Source organism: Muntiacus reevesi, chromosome 1 (assembly GCF_963930625.1).
Source record: "Muntiacus reevesi chromosome 1, mMunRee1.1, whole genome shotgun sequence".
Classification (NCBI taxonomy): domain Eukaryota; kingdom Metazoa; phylum Chordata; class Mammalia; order Artiodactyla; family Cervidae; genus Muntiacus; species Muntiacus reevesi.
Genome location: NC_089249.1, coordinates 29,154,982 through 29,172,381, shown reverse-complemented (window position 1 = coordinate 29,172,381; position 17,400 = coordinate 29,154,982). Strand labels below are relative to the sequence as shown.

The 17,400-nt window shown below is 47.5% G+C and overlaps 1 protein-coding gene across 1 annotated transcript; it reads right to left on the bottom strand.

Moving 5' to 3' along the window:
* Positions 1 to 10,041: 10,041 nt before the first annotated feature.
* BHLHE41 (basic helix-loop-helix family member e41) lies at positions 10,042 to 14,816 on the bottom strand. The gene is made up of 5 exons (XM_065940080.1): positions 14,310 to 14,816; positions 14,108 to 14,171; positions 13,674 to 13,781; positions 13,241 to 13,352; positions 10,042 to 12,769 (listed from the first exon to the last, which is right to left on the bottom strand). Exons 1-5 carry the CDS (start codon positions 14,696 to 14,698, stop codon positions 11,658 to 11,660), a joined length of 1,785 nt encoding a protein of 594 aa, XP_065796152.1. The 5' UTR covers positions 14,699 to 14,816; the 3' UTR covers positions 10,042 to 11,657.
* Positions 14,817 to 17,400: the final 2,584 nt, after the last annotated feature.

Here is a 17,400-nt window from a genome sequence, read left to right as displayed (position 1 = left end):
GGGTGGAAGCGGGACGGCCCACAGTGACTGAGATTTCTTCCCACCAGCCCTTGGGAAGGTGGCTTGAAGTTAGACTTAATGAGAGAAATAAGGACATCATTTCTTGCACCCGCATGCTGTGCAGTGAGCATTTAAACAGCCAAGTGAAGATCTAAAGAAAGGGCTAAGAGAACACAAAGCAAAGGAATGAGTGACGTTCCCTTTTGATTCAGAATAATTCTGGAAGTTTTGACAGAGGAGATGTAATTTGGGCTGAGTTTTGATGCATGAGTAGAGACTTCCAAATAAAAGGTTATTTCACCCAGACAAACATTTGAGAGTATAAAGCATATTAAAGAACTTGTGGTAGTTCAGTGCAACTAGGACAACTGATACCCATCGTCTGGTTGGGGGCAATAGGAGAAGGGGCAGAGTCAAGGGAAGTGAAACTAGAAGGGACATTGAAGTTATCATGACATCTTCAAGTAATGGGTTGTCTCTAACTGTTCTTTCGTGCGCTGTTGATATTGCAAGAGTTAACAGCTGGCAGTGTAGTCAATGCATGGGAAAGAAAGACTGCGAAAAGGCCACTGAGCAGGTTCTTGCAATAATCCAGATGTGAGACGATAATACTTGGAACTAGTACAATGATTGTGGAAATGGAGAGGAGAGTTTGGATTTCATCAGCCATTTATTGAGTGCTTACTGTATGCCAGGCATTGTGCTAGATGCTGAGCATACACTGACAAATACTGACTGACTCTCCCCATGAAGAAGCTCATTGCCTAAGGGACAAAGGTTATCACACCTGGCAGAGCCAATGAAGAACAGAAGCATTTGGGACCTTCAAGCCCTATGTACTGTAAATTCCATCATGGGTTGAAGTCTGAGGGTCCCACTCAATTCCATGCAGGCTCAGTAGCCATCTGAAAGCTGAGATAGAATCTTTGGAACTTCTTCTACAGGTTGCCTCAGGGCATGGGGAAATGATCAGTCTAATTTTTCATTTCAAAGCAGGTATTTCAGTTTAGTGAACAATTTCTTTTAACCATAACTTGTAATCATTTGGACTAAGATGGAAATGATATTAATTCTATTGTTAGGGGAAATCTATTAATGCTTAAATACCATATCTATAATTTTATTGCAACAATAAAATTCAATCAGCCTCCAAATCACTCCCAAGTCGTTTCCCATTTGCAGGTATCAGGAGTTAACTGTCAAAACTCCTTACCACTTACTGTGTCACCCAGGTGCTCAATAAGTATTGAGGAAATGAACTTTAACATGCAAGGGTTACTTTGAGAGGCGTGTTCTGTTGTCTTTAGTGAGGTAATCAAGCTGAAATGCTTGCCAGAGATGTTCATTCATTCAACCAGCAAATGTTTATCAAAGATCAATACATGTTAAGTAAAAAAAAGAAATACATAAAAGGCAAATAGGATTTCTCTGGTGGCGCAGTGGATAAGAATCCACCTGCCAACGCAAGGGACTCTGGTAGATCCCTGGGGTCTGGGCGGACTCCACGTGCTGCCAAAGGGCAAAGCCCCTGCACTCCACAACTACTGAAGCCTGTGTGTCCTAGGGCCAGCAAGCCGCAACTACTGAGCCTATGTGCTACAACTACTGAAGCCTGTGCACCTAGAGCCCAGTCATCCAGGAGAAGTCATCACAATAAGAAGGCCATGCACAATGACGAGTAGCCCCTGATCACTGCAACTAAAGAAAGCCGGCTCGCAGCATCAAACCACCAAAACAGATTAAAAAAAAAAAAGGAAATAAATATTTACTTATTGCCAGGTACCATTCTTGGCATTAGACAAAGAGCTGTGAACAAAATAAAGTCCACGTTCACCCCAATGAGACAAGCAATAAACAAATTATGTCTGTGTATTCATACAAATCTGTAAATACATGATGTCTGGGTGATTACTGCTATGGAGAAAAAAGAGCAAAAATAAAATGATAGAGAAGTGGCATTTTATACATTGCCTACAGGCTGCTCAGGGGGAACCTCTCTGAAGAAGCTGGCATTTGAGCAAAGACCTAAAAAAAGGTGGGAGTGCGGTTGGAATCAGCTATCCCCCTTCTGGGGATTGAGTGTTGCAGGCAGATGGATGAGCAAGTGCACACATTCTGGGAAAGGATCAAGCTTGTCCTGTTGGACTAGTAGCCGGGAGGCTAGTAGGCTCCAAGAGGTGAGGGAAGGGAGAGGACAGGGGAATTGATGCCTTTTGCCAGCCAACTTCCTAAGCACCAACTTAAAAAAATCCAGTGCAGGGAGAGGTATGATCTCTAGAGGCCATAAATAATAATTCGTTGGCAAATGCCTGGAAACTTGCAAGGCTTTATTGCAAGTTTTGAGCACCATGATGGGTGATGAATACGTCTATACGGGTCACTGCTGTATAGCCAATGCTTGGCATATAGTATGAGCTTGGTAGATATTTGTTGACTGAATGCTCAAAATCTACCTTTGCTTTTTCAACTTTCAGAGTATTACTGATAACTAAGCTGTCTCCTACAAACACTTTGGGTGGTACAGAAGTGTTATTCAAACTCAACCTGCAAGACATTATGCATACATATTATTAGGAGGCAAACAACCATGAATTCGTTTTGTGCTTTGCGAATGTCTGTTTGCTCACAGCAGTCTGCCTCCAGGGTGGCACTCAGCGTGCCCTTTACTCTGGAGAGTTTACAACCACTCTAGCACGTCTTAGCAAATACTGGCACCTGACTTGTCCAAATATTACTGGCAACCCCCAGCTCACTTTCCATCACATGACCCGAACCAAATCTGCAAAAGGGTAGTGAGGCTTCTCTATCTTTGTAACACTGCCGTGTGCACCCGCCTGGCCAAAAGGCCTCACGAACTCCACATTCCTTCAGAGGAATTACTCACTTTAGATCCTTTATAAACACGCACGTTTCCAAACGTGGTACAAAATCAAGTTACTGCGATCACTTCAAAAAGCCAAAGTGTGAGAGTTGCTCATTTTTCCTAACAGAAAGCGTTTGTAAATAATTTCTGAAAATATAACATAAAACCCATCCCCCAGCCCCTGAATAATTTCCTCCACTTTACTGCACCCTGCAGAATCCTTTAGGGCCACAGACTCACTCCTTCTACTTTACAGCTTGCCTGGAAAGTCCCAATATATTTATCACAAATAAATCCCCTACTGATTAATTAGTGAGAATTCAATTTGCAAAACTGAGACCAAGGAGAGAAGCTCCCCCAAACGCCGCGCCCCCCCAACCTTGCCCCCCGCCACTGCCAGAGGTTTCTCCAGCAAGACGTGCCCAGGTCAGGCCAGGGTCTGGCCCGCGTCCGGCGCCGCCGGGTGTGTCACAGGGTGTTACCCCCCACCCCCAGCTTGTCACTTCCCCCGGCTGCGGCCAGCCTGGGCATGAAGTTCCCGCCCCCAGGCCCTCCGGGGCGGCTGTCGACCTTCCTCTAACCCGCGCCCGGCAGGGCTGCTCGGAAACTGCTGTGTCAGAATGGTTCGAGGAGCGCGGAGTCACAGCCAGCTTTAATTCGGGAGGAATGACTACCGCGGGCCGGCCCGCTAGGACTCGGAGAAGCAGGGTGCGGCGCAGCTGTCGGGAGGGTGCGTCCCTGTCCCCGCCCGACCGCCTCGCCCAACCCTCTGCTCGGCCCTCCGCCCGACCGCCCTCCAGTCCACCCCAGTCCCCAGCCGGCTCCCTCGAGTCCGTTTCTTTGCTGGGGGGCGGGGGGTGGGGGTGGGGGTGGGTCGGCGGGAACGGGGGCCAGCGCGCAGGCGCAGAGGGCAGCGCGCCGGAGTCTCCAGGTCCCCGCCCCGCCCCCTCTCACGTGCCGCGCAGCGTGCGCCGCGGCATGTGCGGGTGCACGTGACAGCGCCGCGTCCGGCCCGGGCTCCCTCACCCGGCTCGGCTGTACTTTGAACCCGGGCGTGGGAGGGGGGAGAGGAGGGGGAGGGGGCCCGGAGGAAGGAAAGCCGGGCGGGGACGGGAGGGGGAGGCCGGCCTCCGGGAGAATGATATCATCGGCCGATTTATCGCTAGGCAACCTAAGAATGCGTCTCTCTTTCCAATCCTAGAGCTCCTTGAAGATCTGCAGGCTGATGACATTATTCCCCTCTTGCTTTAACTCCCCCCACCACGCCGCGCTCGAACGGCGATTTCAGAGCTAGGGTTGGTTTTCCAGTTTTTAAATGAGTACGTTTCAAACGCAGGGCTCAGAAATAGATCCTTTATCGCGCCCACTTGTGTCTGCAGAGCTCGCCAGGATGCGGCTGGCTAGTCGGGTTTCTTCACCAGTTTGGTCTCATGCGGATCGCACAGCTACGTTATAGCTGTGCAGATAAGCCCCGTTAACACATATATACTCGAAAACAAAACTCCGCTTAAACCACCGAAAGAGAAGCCGGTGTCTTTAAAATCCCCTGTCAGAGGGATTTTTATAATTACTCGAAGTAACTGAGGTCTTAAGAAATTTAATCCAAACTGCAGTCCCCCTGTCAAAACTAGCTTTTGAAACACTGTTTGAACCTGTAAAGCCGCATATGAAAGCGAAGTTTTACAGAGTTACGTGGTGGCTACTCAACATGCATACCCATATGTAAGAGACTTCAAAATGAAACCGTAAAGTTGTGAAGTGAAGTGAAAGTCGCTCAGTCGTGTCTGACTCTTTGTGACCCCATGGACTATAAAGTCCATGGAATTCTCCAGGCCAGAATACTGGAGTGGGTAGCCTTTTCCTTCTCCAGGGGTTTTTCCCAACCCAGGGATCGAGCTCAGCTCTGCCGCATTGCAGGTGGATTCTTTACCAGCTGAGCCACAAGGGAAGCCTTGTAAAGTTGACAACACCCTAAAAATACCCCATATAAAAACTATAGCAAATCACCCTCTTTTCTACTTCCTTAATTCTAAAGATTCTCTCGGTCCAGATGCTTGGCTTAGCTTGATCCCTTCTTTCATGGAGAAACTTTAGAATCACTAGGTACAGAGGGGTAGAGACAGAGGTGGTAAACTCACCAGATTATGTGGGGACTTCCAAACCAAGGAGAAAACCTTTCTGGATGTCTCCAAAGTGAGTAGACAGCAAAATTGTATGGTTCTTTGTAGGGTACGTTGAAAATTGTTATTCCAGAATCTCGCCATCATAATTATTCCATGCTCTATGACATAATTTGAAAAGGCTATCTATCACTGCGCTAATCTTCCCTTGTTCACCAAAAACATGCAGTCTGCTTCTTATGACCTCAAATGGACTGGCTTACCTCATTTAAAGAGAAAACTCAGCCTATCGCCCTCCTAATTACTATACTATAGGATAATGGTATAAAGAACAGTGGACTTAAAACCAAAAAATCTGGTCTTAGTCTTGGTTCTGCTTACTGAGCTACCTGACCTCGGATTAGCTGGCTGCTTCAGCTTTGACCCAGAGGTTTGGAAAAACAGGCTTTAGGATTCTTGTTTCCCTCTAGGGTTCTTTTCTCTCATTTCCCCTTTGGGTACTGAGTGAGCACTTGGATAATCATGCCCCTACCTGTAGGGGAAGAAGTCATCCTTAGTTTCTTTTGAAGATGGGTGGGTGAGGTGAGACAGAGCTGCTTGCCAGGTACTATTTTTTTCCCTCTTTACTTCATTAGATAGTATCAAGTTATGAGTACTATTCTTTGCAATAGGAAATATCATGACCCTGCCTCAATCCCACCTTGTGGCCCAGATCCTCAGGAGGAGACAATGGCAAGAGTCAGTATGGCAGTCAAGTTAGAAAGAGACTTGAGACGTTGGGAAGTACTTACTCAGACCTCAAGGCAAATATCACCAATTAAACGGTCCTGGTGCTTAGCACATGACCAGACTGCACCAGAGCCTTCTCTTTGGAGATGGACTTACTCTCCTATTCCTTCTTTAAAACAGAGCTACCTCTTAAGATCTTCTCTGGTCCACCCAGATGAAGTTAGCAACCTTCACCCCCAAGTATTATTATCACAGCTACAGAGCACATATATGTTGCATTGTAATTTATTTTAGTGTAGGTCTGTCACCCCTAGTAGACTTTGAAATTCTGAGATCATTAATCTTTGATTTTCCAGCTCTTACCATAGCACCTCACACACAGTAGGAGAAAAACAAATGCCCGTAACCCCTATTTCTTGAATATATAGGCTCAAGGAAAAAGGAGTCTGTTGCAATCCACACATAAGAAGTCTGGAACCTCTCAAGGCTCTCCAGTGGGCATGTCTAAATTCAGAGGCCGCATCAGGGCCTACATGTCTTCCCTGTCAGTTCCCAGAGTGCTTTTCTGGACCTGCCAACTAAGATATCCAAAACCCAGAGGCAGAGGAGATGGTACACCAGAAGCAGGGTCCAGAGTCATCCATGAATCAAAATGCAGGATCAGTTTTCACTGAAGGCCATTGGTCCCCTAGTCTATCAACCCCAGGGAAAGAGTATTCATCAAATCAAATAATTGGCTTCTGGCATTGGAATTTATTTTGTAGTAACTGTAAAATAAAACCATTTTTCTGTAATAAAATGATTAAATATATATATATAAAGTGAAGGCTTTTGCATAAGTGTTTCTGATATGGAATATTGCTGAGAATGTGAAAGTTAAAGGAAGAAAATAAGTTGGCAAGATCAACATGTCATTGATTCTACAAGCTCACAGAATTTAGAGAAGCGCCCCTCAGGTACTCTGTTAGAACGTATTTATTCTCATTTTATACGCGTTTCAAAGGGTGGGGTTTTGGTTAAATGGTTTCCCAGGCTACAGTAATTCAGAAGTAGCAAATTAGGTAAGACTTGGAGGTAAAGGCTCTGACACATCAAGAAGTGAAGCTGGTAGCCTGACCCTGAGTAAACAGACTGAAATAAAAGCAGATATAAGAACTCAAAAAGGAATTTAGTGCAGTTGCCAGTCTTCCCAGATGATATTTGTAGTGCAAAAGTGATGTTTATAACGATGACGCTGAATTATTGAGAAAGGTTAACTACAGATAAGGTATTTCTTTCTAAGATACGTGTAACATATTTTACTAAGCTTTTCACTGAAATACTAAAGAAAAAATAAAAGATAGACAATGTTGGCACCTGAACATAGAAGCTTCTGTTTTCTCAACCATTGTTTCATGGGGCACATATCATTCCCTGAAGTCACATAAATTGGACATCACTTAGTTCAAGATTTTAAAACATCAACTTTTATAAAGGTTTAGTTTTACATTTGTTCAGAGTTTTCAATATGGAATCACTGAACATGTGCAAGAAACCTAATTTTAAGACAAATGTCCAATTCCTTTCCCGGAGCATTTTTTAAAAAAGTATGTGCTGCCAGAAGTACAGAACAACTTTTGAACTCTGTGGGAGAAGGTGAGGGTGGGATGTTTCGAAAGAACAGCATGTATATTATCTATGGTGAAACAGATCACCAGCCCAGGTGGGATGCATGAGTCAAGTGCTCGGGCCTGGTGGGCTGGGAAGACCCAGAGGAATCGGGTGGAGAGGGAGAGGGGAGGGGGGGATTGGGATGGGGAATACGTGTAACTCTGTGGCTGATTCATATCAATGTATGACAAAACCCACTGAAAAATAAAATTTAAAAAAAAAGTATGTGCTGCACGTTTTTTTAAGTATAAATCCCATCCTAATCATAGAAAATATATAATTTTCCATGTCAATCCCTTATTAAATTCTATGGAAAACTGGAATTTACTGGGCTTAAGTATGCACTGTATGGGGAGTTACGCATCCTCATGGGGGCTTCCCAGGTGACCCCAGTGGTAAAGAATCTGCCTCCCAAGGCAGGCAATGCAAGAGATGTGGGTTCGATCCCTGGGTCAAGAAGATCCTCTGGAAAAGGAAATGGCAACCCACTCCAGTATTCTTGCAGGGAGAATCCCATGGACAGAGGAGCCTGGTGGGCTACAGTCCATGGGGTCACACAGAATCGGACATGACTGAAGTGACTTCACACACATGTGCACTGTATACCCAGCTGGCCTTATTTAAAACAGCAGTTAGAACAATGGGTAGGCCTAAATACTGATCTGCGGGTCTAATAGGTTAAGAATTTTTGTTGAATGAAAAACATCAGGTTGCTCTCTGAAGTGAAATACTTTTATCACAATAATATAACCAACTTTGGGCATTATAATGGGCTTAACTTGTTCATGAGGGCTCTGTTCATTTCTGTCTAAAGTAAAAAGTCCTGCCTAGTCTGGACAGCCTTGTCTTCCCAGAATCTCTGCTGGAGTTCACCTCCCATGAAGAGGTTCAGAATTGACCTGTGACGTGGGCAGGAGCAGCCTGAGGCTTGACATACTTTTGAACAAACCTCAGGTAATGGGCAATAACAAATGTTGTGGACTGTATGGTTAGTAACAGAGAAGAAAATGAGAAATAGTTTTCACAATGATAGAAACTAAAATTCCAGCCATACTTTTAAGAGCTATTAAACTGTAGTTCCTAGTGCCTTATAAATATGCTTAGTCCTTTGGAGGTAGGAAAGGATTTTTATCAGTTCAATATGAACTTTGCTAAGAGCTCTGTGTATATAAAATTAATTGGTATAATACTATATGTGTAAAAACATTATTGACCTAAGATTCGTATTTGTGATATATTGAAAAATCACGTATACTACAAAGGATCTAGGCTAAACTTCACAGCAATAGGTATAGAATCCTCTTCAGCAAATTATAATGACTTGTCTTTTGGTTCATTAAAATAAATCAATGACTAAAATAAAATTTTTCAGATGCAGTACAGATAATATTATTTTGCAACTCTATCCTCAGCAACTTTATCTTATTACCATGCTAGTATAAAGGCATTTGAACTAAAAAACTACTCTCTAAAATCTGATCCAACCCTAAGGTTTTTTCTTTTATTACACCAAAACTATACAAATGCTAAAACATTTTATTATCCTGACTTACTTTGTATCTCTTCTGGCTATAAAATGTATTATTACATGTCATTAACATGTAGCTCAAAGTATTCAAAATGCTATTTTTTCCTTTATTTTGGCTTTGAATATTTTTTTAGAGTTCAATAAGTTAAAATGCTCAAAAATCCTACATAGTTTTGTAATGTTAATATTTGTTTCCTTTGTTCCTGTGGCTTATTTGAATGCTACCCAATCAAATTTGGCTTATTTGGTTGAAGATGCTACAGTGGGAAGTAGTTCACTGACTGGGAAAAACAACACATCTGGCCTCTAGTGCTTGCTCTGGGTAGCTGTGTGACCTTGGGCAGGTATCTGCTCTCTCTGGGCTTCATTTCTATTTAAAATGCAGGGGGCTGGACAGCTGTTCTCTGAGCTTCCTTCCGGCTCCACTTTCTATGACTTGCAGTTTGGTTGCCATAAAGTCAGCAGAGGGAGCACTTTTTCTACATCTCATAAAAGTTGACTATTTCAATACCTCTAAGAAATAAAGAGGTTTATGAACATTATTGAAACTAAATATTGACAATCCTTCACACATTTGGTATCAAATCACAAATCTGATTGTAAACTTGAGAAAAGTCTAGCAATAATTATTTCTTTTACTTGAATTCCATAATAAAGTCCCACAAGAGACTTACTTTATAAAGCTTAAGAAGCTAAAAGATACCGATATACTAGTGGTACAGTATTTATATGGGACCCAGTGAAAGAGAAACACCAGGCCATATAGCAGAGGCTATCTGGTGTCAAAGAGGAAAAGGGAAACACCCCTCAATCATGAAGGCATTAGAAAACTGGGCGTGACATAAACAAACTAGGTGAGTGATTGGTAGGTTTTTCTTTTGCACTTTCCATGTAAATACATTGGGAACAAGCAAGTAGATACAGCTAGAACCTGGAGGCTTGCAAGACATTTGAAATGTGTGATATCAAGCCAAAGACAAAGTTGGGTATTTGAGATCCTAAATGACCTTCATCCCTGTATTCTTAGATATCTTACAACTAATCAAGCATCCCTTATGCCTTTTTAATTATTAGACGATCTCATAACATACATATATTAAAGTTTTTATTCCTTAGTAAGAATTTTAAAATCACAAAATAGCGTGGCAATATTTATTTTCGGTAATAGAATTTATGGAGTGCTGAAAATACTAGAATATAAAGATGATTTCTAGTTTATCTTCACATACTAAACTTTTCTAAACCAGCTGGTTTCTTGCAGACAGTATTTATTTTTTTTTAATAATTTAAGACAGCATAAGCTTGTACCAAGCATAAGCATTGTAACAAAAGTGCAACTTTTCAGCAAGTCCTCCCCCAAAGATATTTTAACTCAAAATATCATTAGCACGTATTTTCTCCCTACAAAAATAGCATGTCAGAACATCATTAATTGGATGTATTAACAACTATGTACATAAGAGCCACCTTGTAGGCTAAGAGTTTAACGTTGTTTAAACACAGCGTTTGAGGCAAACAGTAGCAACAGCAGCAGCAAATGCACCAAACGGACTGAACGACCCAGATATTTTCTTCACTCATAGTCAGACTGTTGTGTCTCACCCCTTACATAACATTCAAGTGAGATTTCTCACAGTGCTACCTTGGCAACACACTAAAAATATCTAGACAAGGTCTTGGTTTAAGCCTTATTTAAAAAGCTTTCTTTGTGATTATCTAGTATCTGGTTTGGTCTCCAGAAAATACATAGACTTGGGAGATAGGAAGGCCTCACAGGGCTCCATTCCACATGTTTACAGCATTTCCAAAGGAAACTGTCCATGCCTTCCTCCTCCACTTTTGTGAATTAACAGAATATATGATAAATCAGTTTGGACTTTTTAAAGTTCAGTGCACATTCTTTTTTGTTTTAACAGGAAGATGATACAAACTTAGAAACGATGGATTAAATAATGACAGGGTGAGAACAGAGGCACTCAATTCCACATATATATGTATATATATGAAATTAAGATGAGTTAATTGATTCACGGTCAATTTCTCAATAAAGTGCTAGCAAATGTACTGAGAATGACTCTGGCCTTCCTCATCCATCTCTTTCCCTGACTTAATTCCGACCATGGCCCAACTCCGCATCTCTTAAACGAGTGCAAGTACTAAGAGACTCCACTCAAACCACTTCAGAATGGGTTGCAACGCGAGCGCCTGCACTCTCACCTCTTCGACAAATGCACGCCTTTAAAAAAGCTGAACATCATAAAATACTGAAGAGTAAGTCGAATTCGAAAAGGTCCTCCTTCTGCCTGTGGAAAGCCTCCTAAAGCAGGCAGGACAGCTCTGAGACGCAGGCAGAGACCAGCTACCTGGGGTTCCACGTTACCTTCTCCTACCCTGGTTCAGAGAGCAGACCGTCCTCACTTCCTCGAGAATTCGGTTCTGTGTTTTAAAAGAGAATGGAACGTGGCCTAAAAGAAGGCCAAACTTAGTATGGGGAGTTCTTCAAAGAAAGAAAAGAATCGGTATCTATGAGGTTCTTTGACAGCTGTGGGGGGGAAAAGGGATGTAGGTGTGTGAGGATAGCGGGCGGTGAGGGGTGAGCAAAACAGGAACTCCACATGTACACAAAACACCTGTGTTGTGTTGGTTTTTTTTTAAAGCCTGTCGTGCATCTCTTACACTTCCTCCCTTAAAAACGCTAAGGGTGTTTTAACTTATTAATATGATTATTCCGCGTGACCCCTGGTCCCCTCTTCAGTGGAGCACGGATTCAGAGGGTTTCCTTTGCTGGCTGCGAGGGATCTTCCTGAGCGGAGCTCTCCGGGTTCCCGGGCTCGCGAGCGCCGGCGAAGGGCAGGTGGGTGCGGCCGTGCGGGTGCGCGGGGTGCAGAGCCCCAGGGGGCGCCACTTCGTGCGGCAGGAGGGTCGCGGCTGCGGCGGCGGCCGCCGCCTTCTCGGGAGGGGGCGACAACACGGAGGACAGGCAGGGGAAGGCGGCGGCGGCGGCCGCGGCCGCGGCGGCAGCGGCGGCGGCGGCCGGGGCGGGGATGCCGGGGTACAGCAGTGGGAACGGGGCGGCGGCCGCCGCCGGGTACAGGTACTTCTCCAGGCCACTCTTGTCCAGGAAGGGCTGCACGTAGGCGGCGGCCGCCGAAGGCGAGAGGAAGTAGAACGGCAAGCAGAAGGGGGCCGCGGCGGCCGCGGGCTGCGCGAAGGGCGCGCCCCCGCCTCCGCCGAACGCCACCAGCGAGCTGAGCAGGGCGGCGTCGGGTCTCAGCAGCGCGGCCGCGGCGGCCGGGTCGGGCCCCAGGAGCGCGGCCGCCGCCGCCGCCGCGCCGCCCCCCGGGCCGCCGCCGCCGCCACGGGTATCCAGCCTCATCCTCTTGGGCGCCGGCGAGTCCTCCCCGAGGGGCTCCTGCTTGATAGTGACGCGGCTCGCCCCCGCGCCTTTGCCCTTCTCGCGGTCCGGCCGGGCCTCGGCCTCGCCACCGTAGCCGCTGTCGGTGTCCGTGTCGTTCTCGGCGGCGGCGAGCTCGGCGCTGGGCTGAGTCCGCTGGATGACCGGCACGCAGTGGGCGAGGGGCTCCAGCTTCTGCCCCGCGCGCTCCAGGCAAGGGGCGGCCCCGGAGCCGGCGGGGGCGGTGGCCGTGGGCGCGCCGGTGCCTTTGCTCAGAGGAACCTGTTGAGTCAACAGCTGCGGGGTGGGCAAGAACTGGGTGGCCACGGCGTGCAAGTGGTTGATCAGCTGGACACACCGCGGCTCCCTGGGCGTCCAGCTCTCAAACCGGGCGAGGTATTGCAAGACTTCTTTGGCGCATGTTTGAAATCCCGAGTGGAACGCATCCAAGTCGGACTGAATGGGCGATTTCAGAGATCGCTCCCCTAGGATGAGGAAGGGGTGGGGGGCGGGGGAAGGGAACAGAGGAATGAAGGCAAGAAGAAAAATATCGACGTTGAAACATCTGCTTATCACGTGGGCCCTGCACTGACTAAAGTGATCTCGGTTTTTCCTCTGTATTCGAATGATATTATCCACCGGTTGCCGAGGGGTGGGAGGAGTAGGGGTGGCGGGGGTGGGGAAGCAGGGGGGCGCTCTAGTCCCAGCTGAGAAACCAAAGTGGAGAGGGCGCAACCACCACTTTAAATAAAAATTTGATTCCTCCGAATTCTGCTGGAAGCCTCTAGGATGCGTCGGGAAGTGGGCACTTTCCAATGAAGGGAAAGTGTAAGCAATTTAACAAATGAAAGTGAGCCCTGGGAAGGAGATGGAGGTGGGGGAAGAATCCTAACACTACTCTTCTGTGGGTTGCCCTGCTTCATCGGGGGTAGGTTGGCCTCCCTAAACTGACTTACCATTCTGTAAAGCAATTATCTTCTGATGCTGCTGCTCCGTTAAGGCTGTCAAAGCTTTTAAGTGTTTCAAAGTTAATTCCAGGACTACCGCTTTCTCCAGATGCCCCAGAGTCTGCAATGATGCAAAAAAGAAGGGGGCCTTTGGTTACTTAAAAACATACATTTGGCTTGGCTTGCTCTCCATTCGGCACAGCAACTTAAGAAAATACTTGAAAGAAGTACTATTCCTATACTTCTTGAGTTTTCCACCATACAGGTTATAAATGATTTCTTGCCTTCAGTTGTGAACACCTATTCTTGAGTTTGCAGGAAACTCTATAGCACAAGTTGTAAGGCATGTGATATTTACATTTATTCTTATATCTCTTGGGAGTGGAACCAGGCTATTAACACGACCCCGGAGAACAGCAAAGAATAAAAATGTGCGTCTTACTGTCAACTTTAGATGTTCAGGCAGTAAGTCTTTCAGCTGAGCAATGCATTCATTAATTCGGTCTCTTCTTTTCTTTTCTATTAATCTGTGCGGTAATTTGTAGGTATCCTACAAATATGAGAGTCATGGAAGAGAAAAAACGATAAGCTAAATATTCACTTACTGGATATAAAAATACTGCCCCCCCCCCCCCCAAATACTATGTGAGAAACTATGCCCAAGACACCTCTTTCCTCTGGGCTGTTCTGAAATGCAATTTAAATTCAGGTATGATGTTTAATCTCCCCCTGAGAGTATCCAACAAACCACTTAAAATTCACAGTTGGGGAAGCTCAAAGGCTGGAATATATTTGCGGGCAGAGCTTCCCTGTGAAATCAATGGCCCTAATTAACTACCCAGGCAGGTTATGGGGAACATCGGAAACTACACTTACCTTGCTATCGTCTCGCTTCATGCTCCTTTTGGGCTTACACATATACAAAGAGGGATAATCCAGTCTGCAAAACAGAAATCGGCATCAGGCACCCATTCGGGGAGGGGCTCTGCCCTCGCCCGCTTCATACCACTTTCTGGAGGAGGAAAAAAAAATCAAACTGAAGCCTAGACAGATATTCGCAAGGGTGCGTGCACCTTACCCTATAAAATCTCTATGTTCCAGTAACTGTCTCTCTTGCAAATGAGGAATTCCTTCGTCCATGTTCAACCGCTGTCCGTTTCCTCTGTTTCGCTTTTTGGGGTTTATAATCTGTGGGACGGTAGCTTTGGGAGATCCTGGGGGATCTGTAGGTCTCCAGTCTCTCTCTTTCTCTCTCTCCCTCTTCAGTGCAGTGTTGAAAGTGTGAAGCAGTTGGTCCCCCCCCTCCCGCCGCGCTTGCTCTCTCGCACACACACGCACACACACGCACGCACACTCGCGCCGGCCCCACTGCGCTGGGAGTTTGCTCTCACTCCGGGCAGTGTTTGGCCACAGGGCACGCGCGTCGCCGGCCAGACCAGCACCCAGCTCACGTGCGGAACGTACCATCCGCGGTCCAGCCCGGAGGGGGGCGGGGGAGGAGGGGCCGGGCCGGGAGGGGGCGCAGGGAGCGGGCTGCGAGGGGAGGCGACCGGCGGGAGGGGGCGGGGACACCTGATCAGGGCCACCGGAAAGGCAAAACAACTCCAGCCAAGCTCTTCATCTTCCCGAGGGCGGCGCAGTCAGCTGGGGAGTGGGAGGGGGCGCCCGGGGTGCGGGGCCGCCGGGGCTTCCTCGCCTCGGAAGTGCGACTCCCTCCACCCGTCCGTCATGACGGTTCAGGAACGTGAACGTGGCTTTTTGCCTTTCCACCGACTGTGCTGTTGGTTTGGACCAGAGAAAGGAAAGAGAAAGAGAATTCGCGGTGGGTCAACTTCAGTCCCAGAGGACAATTTGGAAACTTGTTTGCTCACCGCTGGGCGGCCTGGGTGGGGGGGAACCCCTTATAGCCCTGATTGGAGGTTGTCCCGAAAAGGGACAATTTGAAATCCGCTCCCTGAAGGATATAAGATAAATGCAACTGGAGCCACTAGGACAGACTGTCGCAACCCCAGTGTCTTTCGGCCACACGGTGTCCCTGGGCCACCCAAACTTCCCGCAGCCGCCGGAATTGCGGTGCCACTAGTCACAGCCGCAGATGACGACGTTCGGGGCCTCAGGCGCTCCCGGAGGGACGCGGCGGGGAGGGAGGGGAGAGGATGGGGCGGCAAGAGAGGGGCGACGGCGGAGAAGCAATGCAGCAGTATCGTTCGCGGGCTTAACTCCGCCGCCCCTCCGCGTCTCGGGTGGCGCTGCGTGCTTTCCCCGCCCCCTCCCCCCGCGTGTGATAAGCGACGCCGGGAGTGTGCAGAGCCCACGTTTACTACCGCTGGCACCTCCAAAGCCTCCCTCCTTAATCCTGTCTCCAACGGGTACCAGCACAGGGCCAGCAACGTGATCCGACCTGCCGCGGCTGCCACATCACTGCGCGGGGAACCCGTGCGCGCGCGCGCTCGCCCTGCAGCCGCGGCGCTCGGCGCGGGGAAAGCACAGGCGAGCGGAGCAGGGCTACCTTTCCCTAGAGCCATCCCGGGAGCATGACTCACTGCTAGTGAGAGTTACCCGGAGGTGCCCGCATTTGCGCAGCGGAGGGCCAGGGACCTTGGAGACCAAGCGTGGGGAAGAGCCTTCTGCGGGACCCCCAGGTCTCTGGCCCCGCTGCCGCCACTCGCGTCTGCCAGGGCAAGGATGGAGAGAAGATATGTTAATCTGTATCAAGTAGATCGATTTCAAACCCAACGTCTTTCCTTCCTGCATTCTCCCGGGTGATCCCCGAAACATTCGTTATTGCCAGTGGCACGTGAATCAAGGGGCGAAGTACGCCGAAATGCACGCGCACCCGGGCGCAGCAGGGACCGGGGCCGTCGCTACGTGTCCCCCGGCCCGCCCCGCCGAGCGCGGGTTCCGGGGACGAGTCTGGGTCGCGGGAAGCGGCGGCCGGGAGGAGGTCACGTGTCTGCGGGAGTCGCGTCTCCTCCCCGCCTCCGGGAACCGCCGGGGCTGCGGCCGTGTTGCTGCAGTCTCCCGGGTCCTGGGCGGAGACGCGCCGCGTCTGGCTTCGTGACTCCGGCGGCGGCCGCGGCGGCGGCCCAGGTTCACCCCGGCGTGAGCAGACGCTCGCTGCCCGTCCGCTCCGTTTGCCCAGAGGGCCCTCTAAGGTCTCTCGACTTCCTCCAAGAGGGAGGCGTATTTTGCACCAAACAGGCAATTTAATCATGATAATACTTTAAAAGTATCTGTTAAATACTGATCGTATTTTTTATACCTAGAGCCAGCCTCTCGTTTCCAAGTGATTGGGTGATTAATTCCCTTTGGTGGGAAGGACAAATGGTAGGTCTAAAAGCGGCATACCCCTGCGGCACTGTATCGTTTTGTCCTCTTGTTCTAAATAACCACCCCCCCCCCCCAAAAAAAAAGAAGGGAGGGCAAGGAATGTTTCAAAGTGAATAATTTTAAAAGATGAAATACCACAACCCCTTATAGGTTTCTGATAGTTTGGAGAAGGAATAGGGTGTAAATATTTGCTCTAGAGCTAATTTTTCACTTGAAAAGGATGGTTGGAGTATTTAGGGAAAACGCAGTGAAGACTGTGTCTTGGCCTTAAGGGTAGAGCGGACCAGACGCAAGGCAGACGCCGACCAGGACAAACCTTAGGGAGCTAGTCCGGGGCAAACTCTAAGGCAATAGGAAGAATTGGGAAGGAACTCTGGCCGATCAGAGGTGTGTTAATTTTGGATGTAAACTTCCCCTAATTCAAAGACAGAGAGGCCTTGCTGAAAAATGAAGCCTTCCTGTCACCACTTTCATCTCCCTCTCTTCCCCATCTCTTCTGTTCCAACATTTCTGTTTTCTCTTTCACTCCTTTCTTTTTCTGATAGCTCAGGCTCTAAGTGGAGTCTTTTCTCATTTTTGGTCTCTTTTGTTACTCTCATTCCTCCATTTCTTCTTTTTTCATGCCTACCTTTTTACTCTTGTTTCCTTTTTACTTCTTTTTCCCCCCTCACCTTGTATTTTTCTCTTCTTACCTTTCCCCTCATTAAATGTCTGCTTTAGTCTTTCCCTATAACTTTTGCTGTCTTATTTCCTTTTTGTCTTTTAAAATTTCTCACCTCACTCTTGCTTTTTCACTCCCCTTAAACTTAAAATCCTGCTCCTTTTCTTTCACAGACTTT

Bases quoted from the DNA above. Each gene is read 5' to 3' on its own strand.
- BHLHE41 (XM_065940080.1), bottom strand. From the start codon at position 14,698: ATGGTACGTTCCGCACGTGAGCTGGGTGCTGGTCTGGCCGGCGACGCG. The intron at 13,782-14,107 runs GTAAGTGTAGTT...TCATATTTGTAG, and splicing joins TGAAGCGAGACGATAGCAAG to GATACCTACAAATTACCGCA. The intron at 13,353-13,673 runs GTAAGACGCACA...GCATCATTGCAG, and splicing joins CTGAACATCTAAAGTTGACA to ACTCTGGGGCATCTGGAGAA.